Source organism: Podospora bellae-mahoneyi, chromosome 4 (genome assembly GCF_035222275.1).
Source record: "Podospora bellae-mahoneyi strain CBS 112042 chromosome 4, whole genome shotgun sequence".
NCBI lineage: Eukaryota > Fungi > Ascomycota > Sordariomycetes > Sordariales > Podosporaceae > Podospora > Podospora bellae-mahoneyi.
Genome location: NC_085883.1, coordinates 587,909 through 603,359, shown reverse-complemented (window position 1 = coordinate 603,359; position 15,451 = coordinate 587,909). Strand labels below are relative to the sequence as shown.

At 52.9% G+C, this 15,451-nt stretch overlaps 8 protein-coding genes across 8 annotated transcripts; 6 read left to right on the top strand and 2 right to left on the bottom strand.

The window, feature by feature from the left end:
* Positions 1–267: 267 nt before the first annotated feature.
* Positions 268–1,383, top strand: QC761_401365 (uncharacterized protein; the record flags this gene model as incomplete). Its single annotated transcript, XM_062878428.1, has 1 exon — positions 268–1,383. One exon carries the CDS (start codon positions 268–270, stop codon positions 1,381–1,383), a length of 1,116 nt encoding a protein of 371 aa, XP_062731860.1.
* A 1,046-nt stretch (positions 1,384–2,429) lies between these two features.
* On the top strand, positions 2,430–4,844 carry QC761_401360 (uncharacterized protein; the record flags this gene model as incomplete). Its single annotated transcript, XM_062878427.1, has 1 exon — positions 2,430–4,844. One exon carries the CDS (start codon positions 2,430–2,432, stop codon positions 4,842–4,844), a length of 2,415 nt encoding a protein of 804 aa, XP_062731859.1.
* An 80-nt stretch (positions 4,845–4,924) lies between these two features.
* STP22 (Suppressor protein stp22 of temperature-sensitive alpha-factor receptor and arginine permease) lies at positions 4,925–7,280 on the bottom strand. Its single transcript, XM_062878426.1, has 4 exons — positions 6,879–7,280; positions 6,723–6,810; positions 6,415–6,653; positions 4,925–6,349 (listed from the first exon to the last, which is right to left on the bottom strand). Exons 1-4 carry the CDS (start codon positions 7,119–7,121, stop codon positions 5,066–5,068), a joined length of 1,854 nt encoding a protein of 617 aa, XP_062731858.1. The 5' UTR covers positions 7,122–7,280; the 3' UTR covers positions 4,925–5,065.
* Positions 7,281–7,976: 696 nt separating this feature from the next.
* BNA2 (Indoleamine 2,3-dioxygenase) lies at positions 7,977–9,524 on the top strand (the record flags this gene model as incomplete). Its single annotated transcript, XM_062878425.1, has 1 exon — positions 7,977–9,524. One exon carries the CDS (start codon positions 7,977–7,979, stop codon positions 9,522–9,524), a length of 1,548 nt encoding a protein of 515 aa, XP_062731857.1.
* Positions 9,525–9,985: 461 nt separating this feature from the next.
* QC761_401337 (uncharacterized protein) lies at positions 9,986–10,798 on the top strand (the record flags this gene model as incomplete). Its single annotated transcript, XM_062878424.1, is given in 2 exon segments — positions 9,986–10,445; positions 10,461–10,798. The coding sequence occupies 2 exon segments, from the start codon at positions 9,986–9,988 to the stop codon at positions 10,796–10,798; spliced, it is 798 nt and encodes a 265-aa protein (XP_062731856.1).
* Positions 10,799–12,112: 1,314 nt separating this feature from the next.
* QC761_401335 (uncharacterized protein) lies at positions 12,113–12,731 on the top strand (the record flags this gene model as incomplete). The annotated part of the gene is made up of 4 exons (XM_062878423.1): positions 12,113–12,251; positions 12,363–12,423; positions 12,483–12,611; positions 12,644–12,731. 4 exons carry the CDS (start codon positions 12,113–12,115, stop codon positions 12,729–12,731), a joined length of 417 nt encoding a protein of 138 aa, XP_062731855.1.
* Positions 12,732–13,084: 353 nt separating this feature from the next.
* On the bottom strand, positions 13,085–13,483 carry QC761_401334 (uncharacterized protein; the record flags this gene model as incomplete). The annotated part of the gene is made up of 1 exon (XM_062878422.1): positions 13,085–13,483. One exon carries the CDS (start codon positions 13,481–13,483, stop codon positions 13,085–13,087), a length of 399 nt encoding a protein of 132 aa, XP_062731854.1.
* Positions 13,484–14,654: 1,171 nt separating this feature from the next.
* QC761_401333 (uncharacterized protein) lies at positions 14,655–14,933 on the top strand (the record flags this gene model as incomplete). Its single annotated transcript, XM_062878421.1, has 1 exon — positions 14,655–14,933. One exon carries the CDS (start codon positions 14,655–14,657, stop codon positions 14,931–14,933), a length of 279 nt encoding a protein of 92 aa, XP_062731853.1.
* Positions 14,934–15,451: the final 518 nt, after the last annotated feature.

The following is a 15,451-nucleotide window of genomic DNA, read 5'->3' as shown; positions in this document are numbered from 1 at the left end:
GGCATGCAGCTCAAGTCAAATTGGGCAAAATGCCTGGCAATTCTGGCCGCATCTTGAACATCACCGACCTTCAAGGGGAACTTCTGGTACCACGTCGTGAGGCTCTCTCTTGAGCCCCTGGCGCCATCATGCAGGCCGGCTATCCCAAGACCATTACCAAGAGGCAGCCATCTCCAGCTGGACGGGAGCTGTGCTGGTTAAAACAACACCACCCCAGCTTTGGATGCGTCGCGCCATCATGCTTCATTCTAGAAAATACCAAAAAAAATGTCAAGCGTACCGATACGAAATCTTTTCCTCTTCTCTACAGCCCTCCTCATTCGCCCATGTCAAGCGTTTAGCCTGAGCGAATGGCTCTCCAAAGACCCCTACGAGGACGGCGGCACCGTCCAAGAGCAAATCCAATGCTACGCGCTCCCCTACGGCGCCATCGGAATGGCCAGCCACATTCTCACTTACTTCACTGCGTATATGCTCTCCCGCGGCAGAAACCCAATTCTAGTCTGGAAACGGCTCAAACACCGACGGTTCAACCTCTCTGTTGCTGCCGTTGGGTTTGTCATTACGCTTGTCTTGACATCACTAACAATGGCGAGATGTCGACGCACTTGGCCGTTTATTTTGGTCGCGGTATGGAAGCTGGTGTTGTCGGTCACATTAACGGGCATGACCATCCAGGCGGCATGGGAGACACATGATGAGCCCAAGAAAGAAAAGCAGCCAAAGGTTGTGGAGGAGGAGCAAGGGTACTTTGTGTATGGGGATGGTGGGTACGGCTATGACTATCCCGAATCGACGTATCAGAGGACACCAACGGATGACCGTCCTGGACCGAGGACTTCGGCGGCGGATGTGCATTTGGGGCATTACTACCCTCTCAAAGCGCCGATGGGAACGGGGAGTAGGGTTAGATTGACTCAGCGGGAGGACGATGGTGATGACGACGAATGGCATGGGTATCATTTGCCAGGGCTGAAGGGGAGGTATCATCGGGTGTGGTATTGGGTCCCGTTGTATGTGCTTGGGGTCGTCGTCGGGTTTGTGGGCATCATGAATATCGTGTCGAAGCATATCATGGGGAACCAGCAGTTGAGGATCATTACTGGGGTGTTTGGGGGTGTTGTGCTCCTGATGGTCATGGTAGTGATTGTCCTGTCGTGGCTGATGATGAGCGGAAGTGGAGGATGCGTGGGGATTGTGGGAGTCGGTTGTCTGGCAGCGACAGGAGTTGCTGTGTTCATGTTGAGCGTTCTGTTTGCCTTTTACACTGACTGGGTGTTGGCTGCGCTGGCTGAGGATTTGGTGGGAACGCCATCGCGGGACAATGCTGTGTTTTACTGGACGTATTTTGCCGCGAAGAGGTTACCAATGGTGTCTTTCTGAGCGGGACCAGGAAAGATAGAAGTGACGTTACCTGATAGCAGATGGAAGGAGCGATGCCCAGCTGCTGGGACCCGAACGTGATCTTGGAATCTGGTCCTTCCATCCTCAACCACCTGGGCGCTCGGATTAACTCCATCACAGAAGCAAAACCAGCCTCAGTCATCCATCTCTGCCCGCATCTTCGTTACTCCTACACTGGACCCTTTGCCACAAGAACTGCGACTGAAACCGAAATGGCCACCCAAATCCCGACACTGACGCTCAACGATACAGTCCTCCCAACAAGAAGCACCAAGCGAGACTACTCCGATTCCAAACTCAAACCAGAGCCCCTCCGACTCCCACGCAAAAGATATGGCGACAGTAGCATCAGCACTCAAAGCTCCTTTACCTCACCCGTGAAGAGCGTCCACGCCCACGAGACACCCACCCTTGCAACCCGCCGCCCGAATGTGCACCGCGGGATGGAGGGCATGGCCTTCCTGGAACTAACTCCCCCGGCTCGAAGCACAGCGCCCGGCCTGGCCAGCCTGGTGTCCAAGTTTGAGATTGCCGACGCAGTAAGCAAAGTCAATGCACAAGAGACTCGCCACGGCCCGTCGCCGTTGAAACCAGCGCCAGCGACTGCCCTGAACACCCAGAAGCAAAACCGAGCACGACCGCGAACCGAGCCTCGACCCATCTTTACCGAGGGCTCGCCTTTCACCAAACCCCCCCGTATCGCCATCCCATTTTCCGAAGCAGAGGGACCAGAAAGAGAAGCAATATCTCCAAGAACACCGACGCCAGCTGCTGGACCCAAGCTTCACGATCCTGACGGCCTGCCAATGTACCCACAGTCGAGCTCGCCGATCAAGAAGGTTTCCCGCCTGGAAGCCAGTCCCTTCATAATCCGCCATCAGCAAAAGTCGGGGAACACGGAAGATTAGGTACCTTCCACGCAGTTCCAGCTAAAGCAGCAGCATGATGGACAGAAGCGAGACAGTGGTGTTGTGCCCGAAGAAAGGAAGGGTTGGGACCCCAAGCTTGTTGCCGAGAGACGAAAGATGTTTGAACAAGGAGGTGGTGACCCCTTTACCTTGCCCATCATCACTCGTGCAGCAGTGAGTTCTTCCAAGCCGGTCTTTGTCGAGCACCCCAAAGCTGTTGCAAGCCTCAGAGCGTCGAGGACGAGCGAGACAGATCCCAAGGCAGGCGGCAGTGTCTCGACAGTCAGAGGCAAGCAACAGAGCCAGTCATCCATCGAGGTAGGACGAGAGGGGGAAAATACCGTCAAGAGAAACAGACACAGCGTGGCGGATTTGCGCATGGCGTTTGAGCAAGCTGTGTTGGCTGGGTCGTCAGCCAAGTCGTCCGTGTCAAAGCATCCCAAGAGCGAGTCTGCCAGTCCAAACAAGAAAGCGATTCCAGAACGAATCTACCAAGCCCAGCCAGGCCAGGCAAACAACCGCAAGCACCCGAGCTCCGAAACACCGCCGAGGGCACGCAACAGTGACCACACGGAAGCGCCAGCCAGCGAGCCCATCACCAGAAGACGTACTCGAGCCCTCGCCGAAGCCTTTGAACACGGGGGTAAATTGAGAAGCACCCCATCGAGACCGCTGCTCCAAGCACGAACACTCTCTGTCAAAATCTCCACCGTCAAGCCTCCTCCCAACGAAAGTCCCACCAAGCAGTCAAAGGAAAAGGCGGTGGCCCGCCTCAGTGACAGTGGTGTCGGACGGAGGATACTACCAGGGCCACCACCGTCGCCTTTTTTACAACACTGGAGAACCAGACGGGAGACCGCTCCTGTCAAATCCGGACCCAGTCTTCCCATCATGGTCTCCACCACGGTTGCTGTCAGGACACACCGCGACTCGAGCAGCACTACTGCTTCTTCTTCCTCCTTCTCCCCACAATCTACCACCCCTTTTCCGGCCAAAGTGGAGGAGGCACTTCGCAAGTCGTCGAGAGGGTATGGAAACTTGTCCCAAGATGGTGCTGGGGAAGGTACTGCTACCAAGGAGTCTCCTGTCAAGGATAGGATCGGCATGTTTGAACACCTTAGTCGTCCGAGAACGGTGAGCTCGACCTCGGGGTCTCAGAAGAGCAGAGGCTCATCGTCGAACAAGCTGGTGAAGTCTCGCAATTCGGTGAGACGGCCTTCGGTGTCCGAGTTGAGACGAGGAGCAAGGGCGTTGAGAGCATTGTCGTTGACGGGACGGAGGGAGAGCATGCCGGCGGCGGCTGGGATGAAGACCGCTGAGGGTACGACGAAGGTGACCATCACAACAAGACACAGCGTGGGGGTTGTCCAGCAGAGCACCGCCGGCAAGCCTCTGGGCAGCAGAGTCTTGCGCGCGAATACCACCACCACTGCAAAGCCAGACGGGCTGTCTCTCACTCCTAGGCGTGACTCGAGCTTTTTTGTCAAGGGGACCATGTGGAGGGTTCCGCGGACGAATCCTGCGCCGGCGGGGAAACAACAAGAGCCCATCTCTTCCAAACCAGCACCACAACCTAGCTACGAACCGCCTTCTTCCGCCGAACTCGTCAACAAGACTGCTACCACCAAGCCGACGCTTTTCCACCCCACCAGCGCAAGAGATGGCCGCATCCTTCCCGACAGGAAGAGCTATGGCACCCTCGAGACGAAACACAGTTGGGAGACGAGCACGACTGCCCCCACCATGGTGGTCTCTGATCCATTCTTGGACAAGGCCTTCTTATCCAAGACGAGGGATATAATCCCTGTCACAGGTGATGGCAATTGCTTTCATCATCACCGCGATTCACCGCCTGTTGTGAAGGGTGGTGTTGTTATTCACCAAGCTACTACCACCTCGATCATTAGCGTTAGTCCCACGGCTAGTCATTACTCTCCTGGAAATTTCACGCCCGGCCATGAAACAGCAGAGGTACAGCGTCCTGTAGCTGTTACAAAGAAGCATCTTCAGCAGGGTTTATACCCCTCCTCCTTGGGTAAAAAGGGAGGTGAAGCGTGGAGGAATAAAGCTGGCGGTGTGGGCCCGGTCTTGAGTCCAGATCTGGTGCACGCGGTGAAGCAGGGAGGGGGGAGCAGACGTTCCAGTTTGAGCTGGGGGAAGAGGGCGGCGGCGGCAGCGTTGGGGATTGGGAGACGGTTGAGGGAACGGAGGGCTAGTTTGAGTGCTGCTAGGCATCAGGCGGGAGGGGGGAATTTGATCAGTCCGAGAAAGATGATGCAGGAGAGGAGTAGTCGGGACGGGAGTGCGGTTGGGGGAGGAGGAGGAGGGAATAAAGAAGAGGATTGGGATGTTGTTGTTGCTACGCCGAATTGTAGGTTGCAGCATCCTAGGCCGTCGAGGGTTGTTGATTGGAGGAGGTGGGAGGAGGAGGAGACTACGGGTGGCGGTGGAGAGGCTGGAGAGGATGGTGGTAAGAGGGTTGTTTTGGGGCAAGGACAGGGAGAGAGAACCATGGGTTGGCCTAAACTGTAGCTTTTTTTTTTTTTTTTTTTGAGGAGAGAAGAGAACTCTTGGGGAGGATTAGAGACATCTTGGATCATTGTTAAGACATGTTTAAGACAAAAGACAGGGCACACAAAACAACCGATAGTCGGCCTTGTGCTGGAAAGTACCAAGTAGCATTAGATAAATGATAGATGAACGCTTCTGTTCTTATCACTGCCTGTTATTTTTTCCATTTATCTTGCGACCGTTCAGTACCCAACACCGGTACTCAACCCCATCCCAACCCCAATCTTCTTCACCAGCGCCTTCTTGAGATACCACTCCCGCGCCAGACTCCTCGTCAACCTCGCAAAGGTCTGCGGCGCGATCCGTCCCCGCTCCACCGCCCTCCCAAGCACAAAAATCGCATCCGCCAACGCCCTCTCTTCGGCGACAAGATCGTAAAGCTGGTTCCCCACCACTGTCGGAGCCACTAAAAGCTCGTCAATATTCGGCTCTGGAAGACGAGACGAGCTCTCAATCACTGCGTCTGCCTTTCTGAGCGAGTCCTGCAAGATGGAGGTGTTGGACGTCAGGAGGTTCGAAAGCTGAGTCAGTTGCGCCAACTCAGCTTGCATTCTTTGGCTTGCTGCCGCCATGGCTTGCCGCTGCGATTGCAGACCTGCAAGGGAGGAGTTGTTCTGGTCGCGGGCCTGCTGCCGTAGTGTAAACAGTGTTGAGGCGAGCTGGCGGAGGAGCGCGTCTTTTTCAGGGTTTGGGGGGATGGGTGGCGCCGAGGTTGTGGTGGGTGGAATGGAAAGAGTTAGGTCTTCCGAGTCCATGATGTCCGGGACGGGGGGATTGGGTTGGGGTGGTGGGGGTTGTTGGATGGGAGGTTGAGCTTGGGGTTGTTGCCATTGTTGTTGGTGGAGGGGGGTGAATTGTTGTTGTGGAGGGAGGGCGCGGCGAGTGTCGTTGGGGAGATAAGGGGGTTGAGGGGGTCCCGGGGAGTAGTTGCTTGGTGGAGGGGGAGAACGTTGGTATTGGGGGCCTGGTGGTGGTGGTGGTGGTTGTTGCTGGACTGGAGGGTGGAAGGGACGTGGTGGTACCGGAGGAGACTGGGGCGCTTGGGGTGGTAATGGGGGTGCTGTGTCGTATCGTGATGGACCCGGTCTCGCTTGTTGCTCATGATGCAGTCTTGGATCTTCACCGGCATACTGGCTTATAGGACGTCCTGGCTTTGGTGGTAATGGAGGTACTGGGGGACCGGCTCGAGGTGACCCTTGGACAGGAGGTTGTCGTGGGTCGACTTGCATGCCGGGTTTTGGTGGAGGGGGTGGTGGTCTCGGCGCATTTTCCGGGCTGTGATGTTGAGCCTGAATTGATGGCCTGGAGGCGAGATCAGGCGGGAGGGGAGGAACAGGAGGTGGTGATGCCGGTTGCAATTGCTGAGCTGGTGGAGGCGGCGGTCCCCCTGGCTGTCGAGCCACTACTGGCGGCTCTTTGGCAAAGACATCTCGCAGAATGGCGAGAAAGTCGAGAATGCTAGACTTCTGCAACGGGATAATCAGCTTCGAGTACCAGATAACCCCATAGTATCGTCGGGAAGAGCACATACGTCCCAAAACCCAGCCCAGCCCGCGAGATATGGATGGTAGACCTGTCCCTGCGGATCAACATGCTGACCGGGGCGCACCATCATATTTTCGGTCGGGGTCACGTAGACTAGGGGCGCTTCCTGCGGGTAGGCATGGGGAACCCATAGTGATATCGGGAATCGATATGTTGTGCCGCGAAACAGGACGGGGATGGTGCCGGTCAGGCGAACCAGGAGAGCTGATGAACCGTTGGGGAAGGCTGTCGCAGCGCATCGTCAGTGAGCTGGCCATGCGCGCGCAATCATTCATCAAGGCAGCATGAGCATACTGTGGACATCGGTCCTCGGGGAGAGGGAGGGATATTGCGCGAGGGCCTGGGCAACATCGCTGTAGGCACGGTTGACATCTCGATATTCCTGTTGGCGGAGAGGGGTAGCAGTTAGTATGGCTCTATCGCGATATCGAGGTAGCAATTGGAACATACACTTGTCAAGACACTGTACAGCCAGTTCAGGACATGCTGCTGGACTGCCATGTTGGGGTCCTCGAAGAAGCAGCTGTTTGTAGTTATCGGCGCATAAACACGGGGCCCTGTTGTTGTCGTCAGCGTCGTCGTTGCGGCCGTTGAGGTGCCGCCAGAACCAGGCTGGGGCGTGCTGTGGGACAGCGGTAGCCTTGGCATTCGGATGACGAGACAGGGCACCATTTTGTCTTGGCATTTCAGCATTGGCACTATTTCGAAGACTCTCAAACACCAGTTGGCCCGAGCTTGAGGCCCGGGTGTGCACGGTCCCTCGGCTAATAGCGGGGTAAGACAAGATCTTTGTGTGCATTTTGATCGATTGCAGCCGCATACTTCAGTGCTCTGCTGACTTCCAGGTTTCTTGTTGAAGAAAAAGGTCCTTCCATTCCTTTCCTCGGCTCATCTGTCATTCAAATGCCACCCTCGTCCACATCCCACGTCTGACGGAACAGACCGGCATAGTGAAGTGACCGCAGGCCGGGGGGCAAAGGAGGGGCCGGGGTCGGCGCAGTTCCAACATGAGCCTGGAAGAGAAAGGCACACGGCGTCTCGAGTGCCCAGGGCAAAAGGGCGCGCCCTTTGAGGTTCTAGGTTGCGATATTTTCCTTCAAGTCTCCACTGTGCCTGGCCATTGTCTTGCCGTGATTTGATCTGAGATGCCAACGGCGCAGTGTTTGACGTCTTGGCACCGTCCCATAATAACTTTTTCAAGAGGGGCAAACTTTTTCGCTCATTGGAAGTGCTGCTTACAAAAGACAGCGCCTCCCTCGCAAGTTGTCTTACGACTCAGCAACCACTGACCTCGACTCTGACTCTTTTCTATCTATTACTTGACTATCCCGTCCCATCTCGTCCCACAAGTCTTCTGGTCCGAACACTTCAAACGTCTTAACTCTTAACATATGCCCACGCCTCAACCGAGTTTTCGCACGGCTGAGGAGTATTACAGAGACAATTCTGTATACTCCTTGCGTCAGGACTGTTTCGACTGAAGCGATTATCACTTCGACTCTCAACTTTACCTTTAATCATTCTAACGAAAAACACATTCCTGCCGTTATGTTGGCGCCCATCCCGGACCTGGCCAACTATGGAATCTCTCCAACCCACGGCTTCCTCCCGGACGTTCTGCCGTTGACGAGGCTTCCGGATCCCTACTACAACAAATGGGAGGCCATCGCGGCGAACCTGCAGGCCCTCATTCTCAGCAAGCGGCTGCGCGGGGTCATCGACCGGCTCCCAGTGCTCTCCACCATCGGTCTGGAACACGACGCAGAATGGCGCAGAGCCTACGTGCTGCTCTCCTTTATGGCCCACGGCTACATCTGGGGCGGTGATAGTCCCAGTGACCGTCTGCCGTCTTCCATTTCAGTCCCGCTGTTGAAGGTGTCTGAACACCTCGAGGTGCCGCCAGTTGCCACCTACGCAGCTGTCTGTCTCTGGAACTTCAAGCCCCTTTTCATGGACGAGGATATCGACAATCTCGAGAACCTCGCCAGCTTGTGCACTTTCACCGGTGGCATCGACGAGTCCTGGTTTTACCTGGTCTCCGTCGCCATGGAAGCCCGTGGTGCACCCATCGTCCCCCTGATGCTGAGGGCTATCGCTGCTGCCCGGGAGGACGATGCAAAGGCCGTCACCAGCTGCCTGAGCACGTTTGCGGAGCGTCTGGATGATCTGACCACCCTGTTGGTCCGCATGCATGAGAGCTGCGACCCCAACATCTTTTACAACCGCATCCGTCCCTTTTTGGCCGGCAGCAAGAACATGGGCGAAGCCGGTTTGCCCAACGGCGTTATCTACGAGGACGGAACTGGAACCGAGGCCTACCGCCAATATGCCGGTGGCAGCAATGCCCAGAGCAGTCTGATCCAATTCTTCGACATCGTCTTGGGCATCACCCATCGCCCCACTGGTGAGAAGCCGACCAAGGAGCGCGGACGTGAAGGTCACGCCCCTGCACCCAAGCACAACTTCATCATGGAGATGCGTCAGTATATGCCCGGACCCCATGCTAGATTCCTCCAGGATGTTCAAGGTGTTGCCAACATTCGCGAATATGTCGAGCAGAACAAGGACAACAAACCTCTCTCAGTCGCCTACGACGCCTGTTTGTCCATGTTGCGCGCTCTCCGCGACAAGCACATTGCTATTGTCACGCGGTATATTGTCCTGCCCAGCCGGGAAGTTCGCGCCCGGAGCCGCAGTCGGAGTCCCGAGGTCGCCCGTCGCAAGGTCAACCTCGCTACTGCTTCTCGCCAGCAGCCTCAGGGGATTGCTTACGATGCCCGTGGTGCTGCTGCCACTGCTCAAAAGGCTGCTGATGACGGGAAGAAGAGTGCTCTCAAGGGAACTGGCGGCACAGCACTCATCTCTTTCCTCAAGCAGGCCAGGGATGAGACGGGTGAACCTGCCATTGAGGAATGGACCAAGCGGTTCATGAGCAGAGTGCACAAAGGCCCGGGTCAGAACGACTTCTTTGCTGGAAAACCCGAGGAGGGGGCTGGGTTACTGATGTCTCATACTGTCACTGAGGAGGTGGAGATGCCTGGTTTGGCAGGTACTTGGACTATTGATGATGATGTTGGAGGTATCTGCAACTATTAATCAAGTACATTACCGAGCGTGCATGGCGGTTTGGCTAGCGTTTTGAACGATTAGGCACATAGTGTTTGAATGAATCAAGTGAATGCCAAGGGTCGTTCTCCTCTAGTGATCCAAGAGTGTAAGATGTTTCTACTTCCGGCCCTAACTGAGAAAACAAAGTCCCACTTGATTGCCAGTCTCCAAATCTGCAAGGCTACGAGGATGGTCGTGCCTGGCAAGAGTTGCGACGTCTGTCAGGATTGTCAACTCTGCCAGGCATCTCAATTCTGCAAGGCATGTCAACTCTGCAAGCCTTCCCTGTACACCAGGGCCTGCTCGGATAGCATGTCTTGTCTATACAGCAAGCCTTGCAGAAGAAAATGTGTCAATAGGAAATCACAAGCTCTGGAGAGCGCTAGACAACAGCAGTCCGCCAGTGATGGTTCCGCCAACGTGTGAGACAAAGAGAACTATCATCATCTATGCACAATACGATTGTTGCTCTTCAGTCGCGCAAAAAAGTGGATGGATCACAGGGCCCTTGTTCCCAACATTTGTTCTCTGGCCTAGAGGACTGGCAGCTTGTTTCCAAGTTCATGAGCCATAAAAATACAAAACAACTTCTAACAGATGTGCCCAACAGTCAAGCTGCTCTGTCAACACAGCTGTTGTGGTCGAAAGTTATAGCACTGAGTCTCTCACCTAGCCCCCTGAATTTACCCCCCAGTCAACCATTATTTAAACAACTTGACCCCTTCGAGCCTCTCCCATCCTTCATCCCCATTCCTTGTCACCATCAACTAACCACTCACAACAAACTACACCCCTTCCATTCGTACAAACAAATCCACAACCCACAACAACAAACCAAGATGGACTCCCACTTCACCAACCCCACCATCTCCTCCAAAAACAAGGAGAAGGGAAAACAGCCCGCTAAGGCTTCTTCTTCTTCTTCTTCCTCTTCTTCTTCTTCTTCTTCTTCTTCCCACCACCACCAAAATACTTGCCCAACCCACGACAACTCCCACAAAACCCCCAACTTCAGCCCTGATCACCAGGCTGCATCATCTTCATCCACCATCCATGATAAATCCTCCAAAAAGGAGAAGAAGGACAAGAAGAACAGCCTTTCCACAAAGATGGGGCTTTGGATTATGGGGACTTCGCTGGAGAAGGTTGAGAGGGTGAAGGAGAGGAAGAGGGAGAGGAAGAGGGAGAGGGAGCGGGAGAGGGAGCGGGAGAGGGAGCGGGAGAGGAAGCGGGAGAGGGAGCGGGAGAGGGAGGGGAAGTGAGTTTTGTTCTTGATGTTTTAGGTAAACTTCAGGTAGCTAACGAGGTTGTTAAGGGAAACCGATGTGGAGTGGGGGTGATGACGTGGGGATAATATTGGTATGAGGGTTGGTGACGGGAGTAATAATCTACACCTTTTTTCTTTACAGAAATATAAACTCTGTGCTTTAAGTTGTGCAAGGTACCCAAGTAAAATGTGAATGGTGAACTGCATGTACTGTGTGTAATTCTTCTGAGTCAGAGGGTCGATTTTGTCAGGTGGTGTGGCAAGATGTTCTTTGTCTGTCATGAATACATCTATCTCAAATGTAATAACAGACTCGGATACAGATTGTTCATTGAACAACAGATTTTTTAGCTGATATTATCCAGCCGCCTGGTAAATGCTACATTAGGGTGAGTGATAGCCCGGTGGCATCCCGTCTTGTTCTGCAGTGTAGCATGCCTAGCGCTACATTGGAGGAATAAACAAGCCTGTTACCTTCCATGTTAGGAGAATGATGTAAGTGAGGTGAATGTTTTGTTCCAGCACTGGCGTGATGGTCGTGGGCAAAACGCTGCGCTTCAACTTACCAAGAGTCTTAGTCATTGTCATCAGCTATGTTACAGTCAACAACCTATCACAGTTGCAGGCCGATTGATGAGGCTCATGATGATGTAGTTTGGGACGCTGGTATCTTTGGTTCGCCATAGCATTCTCGGATTTCTTGGGTGGGTAGCAGGTCAAATCCCAACTGAAGTCTTGGTTTACCTACTAGATTTAGTAGAAACTTCATTATGTTTCTAGCTAATGTTCGAGTTGTCTTGCCTAAAACCTCATCAGATTTTGAGAGGGCATCTTTGTGAAATAAATCCCGTTATATAGCCAATGCAAAATCCGCCAACAACTTGAACTCGGAGTCTGTGATAAAGCGATGAAGGGGTGGCAACTGAAAGGATTCTAAACCCTGTCAGTATACGTGCACTGGCTTAGTCCGCTGGCTTAATCCGACATCGTCAAAGTTCCTCAAGTCCATGTATCAGCAGCCAGTGAGTTAAGTGATGCATCTGGTAAGCGGTATCTGCTCATGCTTCGGGCCTTGCTATGTTCCTGTTTCGAATTCCAGTTCGGTGAGTTGATGCGCCTGGAAAAGGGACGAGAAGAAATGTATAAATGGAGGAAATATGTCGACTTATTTTCTTTCACTCAAACACATCATCAAGTCTCAAGTCAACAACCCCAAGCTACTCCAGTGAACCAATCCTCAATCTCAACAATCAAGATGTTCTAGCTCAAGACCCTTATCACCCTCCTCGCTTTGGGAGGTTTCTCCGCTATGGCTGCCCCCACAGCAAATGTGCCTGTCTCAAAGCACAGCGGAATCTCTCGCCGAGAGGATGCCTCCGTCTTTGCCTGCGAGCACATCAAGTGGGATGTCCCCTGCCACATCTTTGAGTTGACTCCCAACAACTGTTGTGAGTGTTCCATTTTATCTCGTTGACATATCATTGGCTGCAATAGCTACCTACTGGGACTAAACACCAAACTAACAGCACACCATGAAATCAACCTCCCCTCCAACTGAGACAACAAGATTAGTGCCATCAAGAACAACAACAAGAATGCCTTCAAATGCAGATGGTACCTGTAAGCAGCTCTTCACCTTTCGAAAGCCTTTCGGACAGAATTCTAACTTTGTGGTGTAGGAATCGGGACTGCCAGGGAAGCAGCTACGACACCCAGGAGGATCAGAAGCTCAACGATGGAAACGGCAACTTCAACGACTCATCAGCTCTTGGAAGTGTTGCCACAAGGGAGGCTGCTTCGGCAACCGTGTGGCGGGCAACAGCACTGAGATTGAGAACAGCAACGCCGAGATCAAGGCCCATGTGCAACGGAAATCTATCCGTGCCAGGGGCAAGGAAGTGCCTGTTGATGGTCAGTGGAAGAAGTAAGGGGATTGCGTTGGTTCCGGAAACCGTTCTATCAATATCGTTCACCAACATTCCCAATTATTGGCAACGGTGGCGTTTGTAACCGTCCTATAGGTCATGTTGACCATCAGCTTTTCTATTCGACACGTCATTCGTTATAGGTACCCTGGGTCAGATGGCCGTCTAGAAAGGAATATTTTCTTCTTTCTCACTGTACTAATAACAGCGGAGACAAGTCAGGTTGAGGTTGCATTTCTCTCACTATGATAGCCATCTTGGGTATTCTTCCCACCGTCCCATCCCATCCTCCCTGAACTGGGTGGGCAATCACAATTTCCAATCCTTCTACCCTACCAAAACAGCACCTCCAAAATCTACCACGTGCAGTCCACCTCCTCCCACAGCTCGATAAAGCAGGAATGGTCGTAGGTATCGCGGAAGCATTTCAAAGCAGATTTGGAGCCGCGCTTGCCGCGGTCAAGAAACATACACCGCCTCTGGCCAGTCCCGCCGACGATGAAGTGGGCTCTGGTGCGCACAATGTCGACGCAGACCTCAGCGATGGAGGGCACGCCGACGTTCTTCCAGCAGCCATCTTCGTTCTCAATCTTGAAGTTGTGGGAGCCAAAGTCTGTGTGCCAGAGGCCACCGTCCCAGTTCGGTTGAAAGGGCTCCATGTCGATGAACGAGAACAAGGTCCAGGCTTCAGCTGAGGCGAGGGTGGCGGATTGGAGCAGAGTTGCTGCCGCTGCTAAGGGAGTGCTGAGGCGCATGATAGATAGGCTGGAGATTGGGGGTTAGGCGTTTGTTTCATAGGGATTTCAGGCTGAGAACTCGGCTCGGAGTGGACTTACCTGGATAAGGGATGACAAGGTTGTGCGGTTGAGGTTCAGATGGAGATGATAGCAGGATAGGGCGATGTGGGTGGAGTGGTGTTTGACTTGGAACAATGGAAGCATGGAGATTTATAGTCTGGGATCTCCTGCTGTCCATATGGTATCTTCTTGGGGTCACGTCCCCATACACGGATTGGGAATGGTAATGCGTGCTGTCAATCCAACATCACGATGCTGGTAGATGCCGGGGTCAGTGACAACGCGTCAGACCGCCATCACTGCGTACCTTGATGGAATTGGAGAATGATTCACCACTCGGACAAAATATTTGTATATCCATCTGGTCGCTAGTAGAATTTTGGTTGCAAACAATGACAGAAAGTCCCAACCAGGGTACCTTCCCTTGTCGAGTAAAGTGACATCACAGGCTTCAGTGATGTGGGCTTGAAGTATCGTGAATTTAGTCAAACTAACTTGTTGGCGCTAGTCAATCGCGATGATGGGTCTTCAAGACTTTTCATGCGGCTTACCAACACAACTGTAGAGATTTTCTATGATTAATCCATATCCGAAGGTCTGTTCTACCAACAGCACCACCACTAAGAAGTCTTCGGTCCCAATCGGTAACCCATGCTCGGCAACCTTGTAGCCTCAGTAATGAAGTGCACTAGCAACCAACAGCATAGAAATTTCCAAGCAACATGGTTATACCAAACAACAATCAAACAATGTTCCGGTAACTCCGCCACGGAGAGACTTCACCGCTGCCGCTGGGTCCAAGGTATACGTAAACCTCACTCCTCGGCAATATCTATTATGTCACGAATATTGGTTCTATTTGCGGTAGCCTCATCCACCAACGTTCCAACCTTTGTGAATTTTCGTACTGATAGCCATGCAGCCCATCACCAGCTTCATCCTCTCAGTCGTTTGCCCATCGGACCCTTGACAGGCCTAACCGTTGATAAATACCGTCCTCTATCCCTTCCATCCCCTCATTTTCCATCATCCATCTAACCTCAACCATCCTCCTCCTCACGCATCTCCATCGACCTTTTCCTCCACGTTGCTTGCCACCGCTAGGACTCACCAAAAACAAGCAACAACAATGCATTTCCCCAGCCTAACCGCCATCCTCGCCGGCTTGATCACCACTGTGACCGCCGACGGCATGTCCGTCTACTCCAAATGCCTCCCGGCTCAGGGATCAACTGCCCGGAACGCGTGGGCCTCTGGTATACCGACTTTGGGCTGCACAGGATTGATGCCCGGGGAGGGTGCTTATACAACGACGCTACTGGAGTGCCGGGGATTTATGAGCTTTGTATTGTTCGGTCGAGGGAAATTTTTTGCCGTTTTCGGACTCGCTTGCAGGGTGTGTGGTTAATGAGCGGCATCCCACCCCACCTCTCATTTTGACAAATTTATTTTCGGCTTTGGTTAAAAATAATTTTCATACAGCGTGGGGATCACATTTTGAACTCGATTTAAAATTAGTTTACAGTTTCTAAAATATCGGGAGACGGTAGCTATAAAAGTTTTAAGCTATATCTATTTAACGCCGTTTGCTTTATTTACTATACTCCCAATCTCCCATTTTATATTCGTATTCTTAATAGCTTCGTACCTACCCAGTTCCTTAGTATTAGCCGCTATCATTGCGGGCCTAGTCACCGCAGTGAAATCATCGTGTGTGACGAACCCCTATCCAGAACCTCTGAAAGGGATACTGGTCCAAGGCACTTCTGAATAATCGTGGTTCGGTGCAGCTAAGCAGTGCACAACAAGATGTCTCAATGTAAACACAAGATGCCGTGAATACAAGATGTGAATTGCATACTGCGGAACTGTCTATCTACACCGGCCATTTCCTCCGTATATATAGGCCTGTGATTCTCCCGATCA

Excerpts from the sequence above, each read along its gene's own strand:
- STP22 (XM_062878426.1), bottom strand. The coding sequence starts at position 7,121 with ATGCTGAAATGCCAAGACAAAATGGTGCCCTGTCTCGTCATCCGAATG. Across the intron at positions 6,811-6,878 it reads TGTACAGTGTCTTGACAAGT|GAATATCGAGATGTCAACCG; the intron begins GTATGTTCCAAT and ends CTCCGCCAACAG. Across the intron at positions 6,654-6,722 it reads CCCGAGGACCGATGTCCACA|CCTTCCCCAACGGTTCATCA; the intron begins GTATGCTCATGC and ends GCGCTGCGACAG.